At 36.5% G+C, this 14,015-nt stretch overlaps 6 protein-coding genes across 6 annotated transcripts; 3 read left to right on the forward strand and 3 right to left on the reverse strand. All coding sequences in view use genetic code 12, as the record gives it.

The window, feature by feature from the left end:
• Window positions 1-214: 214 nt before the first annotated feature.
• On the forward strand, window positions 215-1,598 carry SPAPADRAFT_63073 (uncharacterized protein; the record flags this gene model as incomplete). The annotated part of the gene is made up of 1 exon (XM_007377129.1): window positions 215-1,598. The coding sequence occupies one exon, from the start codon at window positions 280-282 to the stop codon at window positions 1,534-1,536; it is 1,257 nt and encodes a 418-aa protein (XP_007377191.1).
• Window positions 1,599-1,705: 107 nt separating this feature from the next.
• Window positions 1,706-5,659, reverse strand: SPAPADRAFT_73009 (hydrolase; the record flags this gene model as incomplete). The annotated part of the gene is made up of 2 exons (XM_007377130.1): window positions 1,706-5,522; window positions 5,565-5,659. The coding sequence occupies 2 exons, from the start codon at window positions 5,657-5,659 to the stop codon at window positions 3,125-3,127; spliced, it is 2,493 nt and encodes an 830-aa protein (XP_007377192.1).
• SPAPADRAFT_63074 (DNA primase subunit) lies at window positions 1,711-4,314 on the forward strand (the record flags this gene model as incomplete). The annotated part of the gene is made up of 1 exon (XM_007377131.1): window positions 1,711-4,314. One exon carries the CDS (start codon window positions 1,750-1,752, stop codon window positions 3,094-3,096), a length of 1,347 nt encoding a protein of 448 aa, XP_007377193.1.
• A 240-nt stretch (window positions 5,660-5,899) lies between the features above and the next one.
• PRP22 (DEAH-box ATP-dependent RNA helicase) lies at window positions 5,900-9,138 on the reverse strand (the record flags this gene model as incomplete). The annotated part of the gene is made up of 1 exon (XM_007377132.1): window positions 5,900-9,138. The coding sequence occupies one exon, from the start codon at window positions 9,111-9,113 to the stop codon at window positions 5,934-5,936; it is 3,180 nt and encodes a 1,059-aa protein (XP_007377194.1).
• Window positions 9,139-10,460: 1,322 nt separating this feature from the next.
• Window positions 10,461-13,257, reverse strand: PGA4 (1,3-beta-glucanosyltransferase; the record flags this gene model as incomplete). Its single annotated transcript, XM_007377133.1, has 1 exon — window positions 10,461-13,257. The coding sequence occupies one exon, from the start codon at window positions 13,236-13,238 to the stop codon at window positions 11,910-11,912; it is 1,329 nt and encodes a 442-aa protein (XP_007377195.1).
• RPN5 (proteasome regulatory particle lid subunit) lies at window positions 10,500-11,879 on the forward strand (the record flags this gene model as incomplete). The annotated part of the gene is made up of 1 exon (XM_007377134.1): window positions 10,500-11,879. The coding sequence occupies one exon, from the start codon at window positions 10,500-10,502 to the stop codon at window positions 11,877-11,879; it is 1,380 nt and encodes a 459-aa protein (XP_007377196.1).
• Window positions 13,258-14,015: the final 758 nt, after the last annotated feature.

Raw genomic sequence — 14,015 nt, forward strand, 5'->3', positions numbered from 1 at the left:
ATATAACCTTAATTAAATGAAGCCATTTTCCCTCGGTGTAATTGGTAGCACATCGGAGTTGTGGAAAAGTTTATTCTATGATGTGCTTGACAGGTAATCTCGTAACTATGGGAATTGCAATTAATGATAAATTTGCGCTTTGCACGACTTCTTCAAAGATTCGCCGCACTGAAAAAAAAAAAAATTGGTTGCCTCTCATCTCACTGATTCTACTAAAGATTACTAATATCAGATTTAGTAATATTCACATTTATTCCTAAGATATTAGATACATACACAATGTCCGATAACATAGAACAACCAGTCGAACCACAACAGCAGGAGGAAGAAGAAGAATACATAGATGTTAACGAAGTAGAAGAAGTGGTTGCTGAGGATAATGGGCCTGTACCTGAAGATCTCGATGAAGAGTTCGATGAAGATATGGACATGGAAGGAGCAGAAACTTTAGAAATTGACATGTCTAATAACTCATGGACTTATTTCGATCAACATAAAGACAGTATATTTACAATTTTCAAACACCCATCTTTACCTATGGTTGTTACCGGTGGTGGTGATAACACTGCATACTTATGGACTACTCATTCCCAACCACCTAAGTTTGTGGGCGAATTAAAAGGACACAAGGAATCGGTTATTTCCGGTGGATTCACTGCTGATGGTAAGTACGTAGTTACTGGAGATATGAATGGGTTCATTCAAGTGCATAAAGCCTCAAGAGGGGGCGAAAAATGGATCAAGTTTGCAGAATTGGACGAAGTTGAAGAAATCTTGTTTATTGTCGTTCATCCAACATTACCATATTTTGCATTTGGTGCTCCAGATGGTTCTGTATGGGTATACCAAATCGATGAATCTGGATTAGTGCAAATAATGTCTGGTTTCTCCCACTCATTAGAATGTAATAATGCTATATTTATTCCAGGTAAGGATGAGAACGAATTAACTTTAGTGTCTATTTCCGAAGATGGTACTATTGTGAACTGGAATTGTTTCACTGGTGCCGTCAATTACAAATTGCAACCTCACGATGACTTCAAGGGTGTTGAAAGTCCTTGGGTCACTATCAAAGCCTTGGGCAATGTCATTGCCGCTGGTGCTAGAGATGGTCAATTGGCTATAATAAATAACGAAACTGGTAAAATTGTTCATTCTTTGAAAACCTTGGACAATGTTGAAGACATTGCTGAATTATCCATTGAAGCCTTGAGTTGGTGTAAATCCGTCCACTTATTAGCCGTCGGGTTAGTCTCGGGTGATTTACTTTTATTTGACTCTCAACAATGGAGATTAAGAAGAACTATAAAAGTAGACGATGCCATAACTAAGTTAGAATTTGTCGATGAAACTCCTGTATTAATTGGTTCAAGTATGAATGGTAAGATCTATAAGTGGGATGCTAGAACCGGTGAAGAATTGTTTGTTGGTGTTGGTCACAATATGGGTGTATTAGACTTTGCCGTATTAGAACAAGGTAAGAAATTGGTAACAGCTGGTGACGAAGGTGTTTCTTTAGTTTTCCAACTGGAATAGATTTTTATATAGTTGCAGGTATAATAGATGCAAAATTTGAAATAGCGCACGACTATATCTATAACATGTAAAATCTGCATTGTAACATAAACTGTAAAATTATACACTCCACGACGCGTCCATCCAAGATTTTTTTTTTTTTGCAACGCGCAAAAACAACCTTGAATCAAAGATAACGCCAATTATAGACGGAGAGAAGGTAAGAAACTAAAGATGGCACCCGTAGTAGAGGATCCTGCAATGTTGCAAACACTCAACACAAATGCCACCCCTCAATCAAACAGACCTTCAGAAACAGATATGATTTTCTATTATCAAAGGTTACTCCCATTCAGACAAATATTCCAATGGTTGAACCATTCACCTAAACCAACTACCGATTTCACCAAGCGTGAGTTTGCATATGAATATCGTAACGGTGCTTACCAGAGATACAACTCCTTTGGAACACTCGATGAATTCAAGAATTCGGTCGTCAGAGCTAACCCCACCAGATTTGAAATTGGGGCCATATATAGCATTGATCCCAAGGAAAGAAAGAACGTACCTAAACTGGCCATGAAACCACGAGGCAAGGAATTAGTGTTTGATATCGATTTGACTGATTATGATGATATCAGAACCTGTTGTTCCGGAACCGACATTTGTACAAAATGTTGGAAATTCATTCAAGTTGGTTCGAAAATTATTGAATCGGCCTTGAGGGAAGATTTCGGGTTTCTGAATTTAATTTGGGTTTTCTCCGGTAGAAGAGGGGCGCATTGCTGGGTTAGTGATGCCAGAGCTAGAAATTTGGATGAAACTATGAGAAAGGCCATTATTGATTATTTGGATGTGTTGGGTGCCAAGGGGATCAAAAGTAGTAAATTGAGTATAAAGAAACCATACCATCCTCACATTGAAAGATCATTTAATATCTTAAAGAACAGTTTCAGTGAAGTTATATTGGAAGAGCAAAACCCATGGTTGACTTCCATGGATGCAAACAACGAGAAAGCTTGGGTTCAAATTGAAGAACTATTATCCTTAATCCCACATAAGTCATTACAAATCGAGCTAAGAAACAAGTGGAAGAATCTGTATTCCAGCTCCCGTTCTAAATGGGATGATATTAACAAATTGGCTAAACTGGTGCTTAAATCAAACATTCAAGTAAATCAATTAAATGAAGCCAAAAAGGATATCATTATCTATTACATGTACCCAAGATTGGATGTTGAGGTTTCTCGTCAAGTCATCCATTTGTTAAAGTCACCATTTTGCATTCATCCAAGCACTGGTAATGTCTGTGTTCCATTTGATATAAATAAGAATATTTCCGGTAATCCCGAAAACGACGAGTATGGATTCAACCCAACAAATGCACCTAATTTAAGACAATTACAAAACGAATTAGAACAATCTGAAGTCCTCAACGAAGAAGGTGAAGGTAAACATCCCTATGAAAAGACAAGTTTGAAACCATATGTCGAATACTTCACTAAATTTGTTAATGATTTAGTGAAGCAAGAATTGAAGGGAGTAGGAAAACGAGAAAGAGAGGATAATTTGGAGTTTTAATAGAATAAATATATTGTATTGCCTATATCTATGTGCTTCTTTTTATGATTATAGTTTCCTCAGTTCCACCCTCTTCATGATACCATTCTATATATTCCAATGCTTGGTTATATTTTATCTTTCCTGAACTCAAACAAATATCCCTAAAGCTTAAATATGGGAAATGCCATTTTGGTACGAATATAACAGTTGGTTTATCACTATTTTGTGTCCTCAATTGAACAACAAATTTCGGTTGTTTCAGGTCAAATTCACAAGAATTCACAATTCCCGGGGTGGCAACGACATAGGGTCTAATGATTGCATTTGGAGCTCTTACTCCATCAAATGCATAATAATGCTTTTTACTCAAGCAAGTCTCACTAATTGTAGAAATAATAGATGATGCTGAAGAAGGAACTTCATCCGCCTTGTCCGAATTACTTATTTCTTCAGCGGATATTCTTGACGAAGCTCTCGACATTTTTGTAGACGCAAATCTAGCTGCATTTATGATTGAATTCAGTCTACTTCTAACAATAATTGAAGCATCATTTGATTTATCATCAGCAGAGTTCAATCTACTCCCAGAAGTATTTGTAGTATGATTTGGACTATCGTCAGCTGACCAAAATGAAAAATCCTCGTTGTTCCAAAGATCACCATATTCATGACAATTTACACTGGTATAACACCAAAACGTGTGTGACATGTTTGCGCCTTCAAGAGCATTGCAAATGGCATCCAATGCACACGTTTGTGATTTAAATCTTTTGGTAATGTATGATTGTTTATTATCCATATCGAACGGCATCCCTGTTTCCGACATAAGGATAGGAATATGACCAAGGCATTCGTTACACTCTAGTCTAATTTGCATAAACTGTTTCTTGATACAGTTTCGAATTGCTCGTTCGCCAAGAACAACACCTAATATTGGGTTGATATATCGAGAACGCATTATCCCAAATGTATCTACGTTGTACTTGACGTTCCAACTTTTGAACATTAATGAAAGCCCGTCATAATAATGAGGACAATAAATTGTTTTGGAGTCAATGATTGGATCATTCTTTACACGCGGTGGAATTTGAAGTGTTGGTGGTTGAATTAATACGAACGAGTCAGGAGTGATGGATCTAATAGTTTCTTTGAAACTTCTGTAATGATCCATAAAGTAATGGTTTATGAAATATTCCATGTCAATATATTTGTGTTCAGCTTTGCTCAACTTATGCCTTGAGTTAAGCTCTTGAAAGAAGTATGGATTGCGCATTTCACACTTGGAGCTTTCAACTAACCACTGCTGTTCTGTCAAGTCGGTATTAATACGCTCGGGCCACTTCCATACACCTTGTTGGGCAAAGACACATTCTCCAATTTTCCAAGTGGTGGCACGTTTGAATCCATAATGTAAATCTAATTCAGCCGCTTCTTCAGGAGTCAACCATGCTTTCTGCCCTTTGGGGTTGATAATCTTAGTTCCATATTTTTGAGGGCCTGTAATGGAAATTCTATAAGAGTCTAATTCACATGCAAATCCCATACCTAATTTCATGGTTTGATATGCCGTGGGGGTTGTTCCTACCCTTAATTGTTGATGTCTGGGGATTTCGTCTAGTTTTGGATGACCTACTAATCCATAATTTGGTTCATTCATTGATTCAAACCCAAGAATAGTTCCATTGGAAATCAACTGTGGTAGTTTCTTGGCTACTGCTGACCAAACATGCTGTACAGCATTAAGGTAGTGTTGTTGTAAATAGTCTTGAATATTCAAATCGTTGATAATCAAATTAGGAAAGTAATCCTTACCAGCAAAGAACATGGTAAACATAACCAATGAAGCTAATCTATTATAATTAGATGTCCATAGCATTTTATGATATGTGTCTGTTGAGTCACGGAATCGTGATTCATTATGGAAAATCGCTGCCTCGGTTGCAGTAAATCGTTTTGGTTGTAAACCGGCGGCATAAAGAGTCCACATTGGTGCTCCGCTCCCACCGGAGAATCTACTCCATACATCCTGATGGATCTCTAAAAAGACATATAACCCACCAATTTCTCCTATTATTTCCAACATTTCAATCGTATAGTCTACAAAATCTTCATCGTATATTCCAGGCCCTTTGTGTTCAATAGCTTCCCAAGTTAGTAAATACCGGATAGTATTATATCCCCAGGATTTGATCCTTTGAAAATATTCTCTGGCTTCGCTTATGGGGAATGGTCTACCCACAAAGGAGACATTATCTCCATCAAAGAAAATATTATCAGATTCATTAGCACATCCTTTATGCGAGGGTAAATCTGGAGATGTGGGGAATTTCATTGCTCCATCGACATTAATTCCTTTCAACGTGACTTTTCTATGCGTTGCTTCTTCTACTATATTTCCCTCATGGTCACCCGCCAAGTTCGTACATTCAAGTATACTAGTTTGACTGTTGGTAGATCCGGTAGTTTCGATAGGAACATCCGGATACTTTTTTCGAAGTGATTGGAGGGATATGGTGGAGGAACTCAGACATATCCCAATGTAATCCAGGATGGTATCCCTGGCAGTCTTAACAAAGCTCATAGCTAATGCTCCAAAGAAGAAACCAAGTGTATCATTTATTGTTGAACAAGTGTGAATAAGCGTCGATCTTATACTGCAAGAAATTCCAAATTAGGAAAAGAGCGGAAATACAACATGTCATTGTTCAATTCCATTGCTGTTTTATTTTTTTGTTGTCTCAGGTTGCTCAAAGTTGCATCCGTTTGCTGCGAATGACCTGGTTACACTTGTGGTATGAGGAAATTTACGACATGACATGTTATAATGATACGTCTATTCTATAAGATTTTACAAGTTATCTACCTAAATTTCTTTTCTTTTGCGTGCTTAATCTCCATTCATCTTTATTACCTTTGAATAATGGAACAATCTTTTCTTGTTTCTTATTCTCTCCTTCACCTTGTCTGAAGAATTTTGGTGCTAATTCGTATAGCCATTTAGGTTCAATTACCGTAACACAATGCATGTATTCCCTCGTAGTTAAAAGCAACGAATGAAATAGCACATACTCGGGATTTTTCCCAAATAGACAAGACGATGGATGCAAGTGCACGGCAGTTTCCTCAGCTAATGTCTTGTAACCCTCATTCGCAATTCTCTTACTGGTATTTTTGAAATACCCAGCACACAATGTCTTTCTAATAAGATCTATATTGGAACCGCAAGATGTAAGCCTATAGCCATACTTTGTCATTATACTTTTCAACTGCTTTCTAACATCCATGGCTCGCTTCATACTTCTTTCTTGGATGAAGTTGTCTTGACACCACACTTTACTACACCCATTTAACTGCCATGATTGGAACACATTTAGTAAGGTGAGATGGTCACCTAATGGGTGATGGAATCGAAGTTTTCTTTGATCAGCTAATTTTTGATGTTCTTTAGGTCGGTAAAATATAGTCTGTACAGACAACATAGCCACAATAGTGAGAATCTCTTCGGTACACTCAAACTCGACTGATTTGATCAAAGTTTTAGCCAATGCCGGCTCCATCGGAAAATCCGCCATTTTCTTTCCCAATTGCGTCAAGTACCCCTCCTCATCCAATGCATCGAGGGTGTACAAATCTTGTAATGCCACCAACATGGTGTTATTGGAAGGTGGATCCATAAATTCAAACGTAAGCAAATCATTGATTCCCATAGCTTTCAACATTAAGATAGTATGAGACAAATTTGTCCTCTGGATTTCAGGAACGGTATTGGCAATCATCTCCTTGTTGTATGCTTGTTCCGTATATAACCTGTAACATTTTCCTGGGCCGGTTCTACCGGCTCTACCGCTTCTTTGATTTGCTTGGGCCTGAGAAATGGGATGTATTGTTAACGAGTCCATACCTAATTTGGGATCATATGCGTTGATTTTAACAAACCCAGGGTCAATAACATAGTAGATTCCATCAATGGTAATGGAAGTTTCAGCAATGTTAGTTGCCAACACAACTTTTCTTGATCCTGCTGGTGTTGGTTCAAAGATTTTCGATTGAACTTCTGAAGGCAACGCGGAGTATACTGGAAGAATAATCAATTCCGGTACCGAATCACCGAGGATCTTCATTCGTTGGAAAAGAACTTCACAACTAGTATCGATTTCTTCCTGGCCTGTAAGGAAGACAAGTATATCACCCGCTGGTTCAGATAAATGTATTTGCATAACTGAATCTAAAGCAGCTGCCAAGTAGTCAGTTTCGGGTTCCTTAGTATATAATATCTCCACCGGGTAAGTTCTTCCTGGAATCTTCACAATTGGACAATTGTTGAAAAAAGCAGAAAACTTTCCAGAATCCAATGTAGCTGAAGTTACAATCACTTTCAAATCTGGATTCTTGGCCGCCGCTTTCTTTAACAATGCAAACAAGACATCTGTTGCGATGGTCCTTTCATGAGCTTCATCTAACATAATTACCGAGTATTTACTCATAGATGGGTCATTCAATGCCTCTCGTTGCAACATCCCATCAGTCATGTATTTAATCACAGTAGATGAACTAGTATTATCATCAAATCTAACAGTATACCCAACTTCTTCACCTAATTTACAGCCAATTTCTTCCGAAACTCTCTTGGCCACTGATTGGGCAGCAACTCTTCTTGGTTGGGTACATCCGATGATCTTGGTTTTCCCATCTAATGTCTTGTTAATTTCTTCTTCTTTTATGTATTGTACAATTTGTGTAGTTTTACCTGACCCAGTTTCCCCTACTATGACAAGAAACTGATTATTTTGGATCTGCTCAACTAATTCAGATCTCATGGAGTATATTGGAAGTTGTTGTCTCTGTTTTTGAATAGGAAGACTTGTAATTTTACCGTATTTGACATTCTTCTGGGACTTTTTCCATTGTGATATGAAAGTTTCTCTTTTGTTGGTGGATTCATCAGATTCAGATACTTCTTGGAATAATGGATCAAATACATCTTGATCTTTGGTAGCTTCTTTTGTTTCTTTTAACTTCTCTTGCCTAAATTCCTTAGCTAATTCTGATCCCTTTTCAGCAATTTTCTTTAATGACCCAGCTGGTTGGGATACATTTTCCAAAGTGGGCAATTCATATTTCAATTTCTGTCCTTTTAAGAATTTAGGTTGTGTTGGGTTTAATACAATGTCAACTTCAATTTCAGGTTCATGCTTAAACTCGGTGTTTTCTTCCTCAGCTAATTCTGGATAATCTTCGATAGAGACAGTACCAGATGATATTAACTGTCTTAGTTCCCAACGTTCAGGAGAGGTTAACTTTCGTTTAATTGGCTTCTTTACTTCTTTGGATCTTCCTCGCTCTTTCCCATTCGCCTCTGGATCTTCTAATCCCGTGTCTTGATCAATACCTTTCATACTCAAAGATATTCTCTGTCGACGTTGTTGTTCCTTTATTTCTGTAATCTTTACAAATACTTGTTGGTCGAGACTAAGTACATCATTGACCAGGTGGATTCTTGTATCTGAAATTTGTGAAATGTGGCATAATCCAGACTGGTAACTATTTGGCAGTCTTAATCTTATAAATGCTCCATAGGGTGTGATTTCACTAACATAGCCACGGTATATCTGACCAACTTGAAGAGGTAAATCATGAAGCTCTCGTCGTATATCATATCTAGGTTTTCGCTCATGTTCATGTCGTACTGATCTCAGGTCATCTGTAGGTCTATCATTTTTGTCTTCAATACGGTTTTGTAAATGAAGTACAGGGAGATGTGCCAGTTCTTGTTTTCCTGGATTTAAACTCTCAATACAGTTAAATGTTTGATTAATGAACTCAGCTGGAAATCCATCACCTCCATTATCCTTAACTATTCGTTTAAATTCGATCAATCTACCTGGTTTGGATGTATTCAATGTTTGTTTATAAAGATTGAGTAAGAACTTTGTTATTGTGAAATTGTCATCATTTACTTTTAAATGGGAAGTTACTAATTTGGAAATTGAATCTAACAAGTCCTTATCGTTTGTATTTAGCGTATGCGATGACATGACATTGGTGGTTTTGCTTTATATTGTTAGGTTGGGTTGTGTCTTGGGTTTTTTTTTGTTTGTCTCTGCTCTTTGATCAGCTCTTCTCCGCGACATCGATTGCAAAATGGGAACAAACAGTCTAATGGTAGCCAGTACAATCAAACGAAATGCAATGAAGGTGTATATAGCTCTAACAAGAGGCAATATCAACTCTGATATTAGCACTACAATCATCAACAATAGTTACAAAGCAAGGCACTTCAAAAAAAAATAAAGAGGAGTTTATACCATGATTCATTTTCTTTACTTCTGGCAAGGCCGAGTATACTCAGCTGATTAAAATGTTAAGCAATCTTAATTTTCAACAAACAATATCTATCTCTAAGACATTAATACTTGAATTATAATAGTATATACAAAAAAAAATATATATCAATTAGGTCGTACCCGGATTCGAACCGGGGTTGTTCGGATCAAAACCGAAAGTGATAACCACTACACTATACAACCAAATTTTCGAAATTTTAATTTCAAATGAGGGTTTTGAAGAGCTGAAGTGATAGGACCAAGTGGCTACCAGCTGACTACCAACTGGTTTGAAGTAAGATAAAGTATTATCACAAACCTGTTTCAGTTAAGTAGGAACTACCAGGGTTAATGTGAAGATTTATTGTGACGTGTTGCTAATTAATTTTAAATTATCCTTGACGGTTGCAAGATAAGGTATCATACAGAAAAACTGTTAAAGGAGGATGCAGCTAGCTAATAAGCTAAAATCGACGGCGCGATCAGTAGTTTTAATATATCCTTTATATAGGCTAATAATGAGAGGTGTAATGATTTACTTGGCAATTGAGTAAAAGTTGAGGACGAGGTGGTGGTAGGTAGGGGGATTATTGGTCATGCGAACTTGCAGACGTTTCCTAATTTTTACAATTCTTTTGCAGAAAAATCTTTTATTGGCCATATCACGATATTAAAGTATCTTATGGATTGAAAGTTTTGAACAGTTAATCTGCTCCTTGGAAATTATCCTAATAAAGGATTAGATTGATTATTTAGTCGAATTATTGGTGTCTATCTGATTCAATACTAAATCAAGTTCGCTTGACAATATATTGATTTGAGGAAGATATAATTTATTGAAGATGTCGTATAAATTTTTGTAGAGATGCTTTTCAATCCATACACAGTAAAGAACTTAAGATGAAGAGAAAAGAACCCTATATTCTTTTAATTCCTTCATTTAGGTGCAAAAAAAAAAATTATATAGTATATTTTTGAACTTTTCACACGACCGCACTCTCTCTCTGTTTGTTCAGAAATCCGTAAGTCTTTGAAAAAATCGCCACCAACACCACCAACCAGCACACAGTCCAACTTTTATAGAACAATAACACAACAATGTCTCGAGAAGATCCAATTAAAGCTGAAAAAGACTATTCAGCAACCTTAGATGAACAATTTCCTTTGATCGAGAAGCTTCCAGATTATAAACAAGCAATTGAAAGATATTTAGTTTTGGAAAAACAAACCCGTCAATCATCAGATTTGCCTTCTTCCAAACGTGTCTTGAACAGAATTGTTGATGTTTTGGTGGACAATACTGACTGGGAATACTTGAATGAATTAATTGTTGTTTTGAGTAAGAAGCACGGTCAATTGAAGTCTTCAATTCAAACATTTATTGCCAAGATTGTCGATAATTTAGATAAATTGAGTGAAGATGATAAATCACAACTCGATTTGAAAATCAAGGTTATTGAGACTATCAGAACTGTCACCGATAAGAAGATTTTTGTCGAAGTTGAACGTGCAGTTGTTTCTAGAAAGTTGGCTGAGATTTACTTAACCAAGTTGAATGATTTAAACAAGGCCGTTGATATTTTATGTGACTTACAAGTTGAAACTTATTCCTTAATGAATTTCACTGAGAAGATTGATTATATCTTGTTACAAATCAAGTTGACTTTACAAAAAGGTGATTATAATCAAGCCAAGATCTTGAGTAGAAAGATTTTGTTAAAGAGTTTAAAATCACATCCAGAATTCAAAGCACAATATTTGAAATATTTAATTGAAATTAACATCTTTGATTTTGATTACATTGAAATTGTCAAGAATTTATTATTGTTAATTGACATTCCAACCGTCAAGGAAGACCCAGAATACAAGACCTTTTTGTCTGGTATCATTTACTATATCATTTTGTCTCCATATGACCCACACCAAAATGACTTAATACTCAAGATCAAATCCAATCCAGTGTTTAGCAAGAATGTTGACACCAAGATTTTCAAATTGTTGGAAATTTTCACAACCAACGAGTTGATTCACTGGTCAAACATTGAATCCATATACAAGGACTTCTTTACCCAATCACCAATCCAAACTGATGCCAAGACTAACGAAACCAACTACAAGAACTTGCAAAAGAGAATAATTGAACATAATCTTAGGATAATCAATAAGTTCTACCAATTTATCAAATTAGACAGATTAGCGTACTTGTTACAATTGTCGATTCCAGAATCCGAACAATATGTGAGTGAATTAGTCAATAATGGCATGATTAGTGCTAAGATTAATCGTCCTCAAGGTATAATCAAGTTCGAGAAAACTAGACCTACAGTGAGTGATAACTCGAGAACTTCAGATTCAAATATAAATTCATTATTGAATGATTGGTGTTTTGATATTGATAAATTATTAGAAGAAGTTGATAGTATTGGTCATTTAATCAACAAGGAAGAAATGATGTATGGAATCAAACAAAAAGTTTAGAAGCATATATAGTCATATAAAGTATATAACCTAAACAGTTATAAATCCAGCAATTAAAGCCAAGAACCCAAGGAAACTTGAAACAGCGACAACATCACCATTATTCTTCTTGGATGTAGTACTGGAAGTAGAATTGCTAGTCGAAGTGTCACCAACAGTCTTTGGTGCTAATGTCAGGGTGTATTTATCTGAATCATCAACATTATTGTCACTAGAATTACAGTTTTGTTGAACATAAGCATTGAAACCGTGACCTTCTGGTTCAACTAAACCCTTCAAGTACTTTAAGGCACCCTTTGGAGTGTCTGGAAGATCAGAAGTAACCTTCCAATCACTGGAGTTTGCAGGACAATCACTTGGCTTGTTTGAATCAAGGAATCCACCATCACCACTTGGGTTCTTGGTGTTTTCATATTGTTTCTTTAAGTTTTCAAAATCGTCGTTAGGGGTAGCTTTATCACCTTTAAGGTTAACTAATCCGTAGTTGTTTGCTTCTTCTGAGTATTCATAAACCAATCCACCAGAGAATACGGAAGACATTTGGGTCGAGTAAATAGCTTCAATTTCGGTGAATGGTCTTGGACTCACAGTGTTACAACCAAATTCACTAAAGAAAATAGGAACGGTATAATTTGCGAAATCCTTCATTTGGATCGAGTATTGGGAAGTAGTCATACTAGCATCTCCACACCACGAGTAATCATTGATACCATACATATCAATTCTAGCCATTTCGTCATCACCACAATTGAAATATTCAGCTGCAGTTAATCTATATTCAATAACACTGGCAGCGGAGTAACCCACTGGAATCTGACGCAAGTTTCTGTTCTTGATAAAGTTCTTGGCGTCTCTAACTACAGCCTTGACATAAGGTGCAGCATCCAAACTGCTCTTGTCGTTAATAACTTCATTACCAGCAAAGAACCCAAGAGTATTATTATACTTGGCGAATTCAGAAATAGTTGCAAAAACTTCTTGCAAGTAATCAGTATTGTATGAACAACTAGCATCCAGTCTAGTGATTGACGAGTAAGGAGTATTGACATCAAGAATGACATAAATACCAGCATCAGCTAACTTTTGCATACATTCGTCATGGTTTCTGGTATTGTCAACCGAGTACACACGGATGGTGTTTATACCCAAATCTTGGAAATTTGAAATGTCACGTTCGCAAACATCGGTGTCAGCAATAGGATCCTCCAATTCCGAGGAACCACCGGGTTGATAATCTATACCTCTAATGTAAAATCTTTCATCGGTATCTTTGACCCAGAAGGCATTACCTCTAACTTCAATGGGGTCAATAGCGTAGGCCGAAGTTAAAAGGGCTAAAGTGAGTGTTAAAAACTTCATCGTGCTGAGCTTATGGTGTAAGGAAACAGGAAAGAAGAAAGTGTTGTTTATACAAAAAAGTAACCCCAAGAAAATAGGAGGAGGCTCAAAAGTTCCCGAAGGTTTTTAGACAATGTTGCCTAATTGAGACAAGAAATATCTGAATTCGCGATTTGCTATTATACCCCCTAGGGGGAAGTAACATAACAAATATTAACACGTTTCATTAAGTACAACACTAGCATAGCATTATATTTATGATGTGTTCTATGCAGTGTTATGCTTCGCTGGTTCATCCATATGGTCATGGTTTACGTCATGATCACATGTGTATTACCATACCACAATTCTCAAACGAAAAAAAAAAAAAGTACGAGCGTACTAAAATATTTCTCGGTATTTTTCGTGTTCTGAAACGAACGAACAAACAAATAAACAAAAAAAAAAACAACGCTTATGCGCGGCGCATTATGTCTCAGATTTTGCAGTTTCACAATGACGTTGTTTCATTTAGGTAAAGTGGAGCACGATCATTAGGCTCATGATGTGAATGTAGTTTTGATTGAATATTTAGTAAAATTAAATTACAATTGTGCTTGGCAAGATAGACTTGTTCTGGAGTTTATACGAGACTTCTGAAATTACAGGGTTATGATAATTAATTATCCCTAATGAAGTAAATGACGTGTATCAGTCAAAGCACGGGGCTCATAGGCATCCCTTGGTTCAATATTTGAATCCACGCCTTACATGTTATGATAATATATACTCTCCATGACACGTTGTCAATTAATCTGT

Source organism: Spathaspora passalidarum (assembly GCF_000223485.1).
Source record: "Spathaspora passalidarum NRRL Y-27907 unplaced genomic scaffold SPAPAscaffold_6, whole genome shotgun sequence".
Classification (NCBI taxonomy): Eukaryota; Fungi; Ascomycota; class Pichiomycetes; order Serinales; family Debaryomycetaceae; genus Spathaspora; species Spathaspora passalidarum.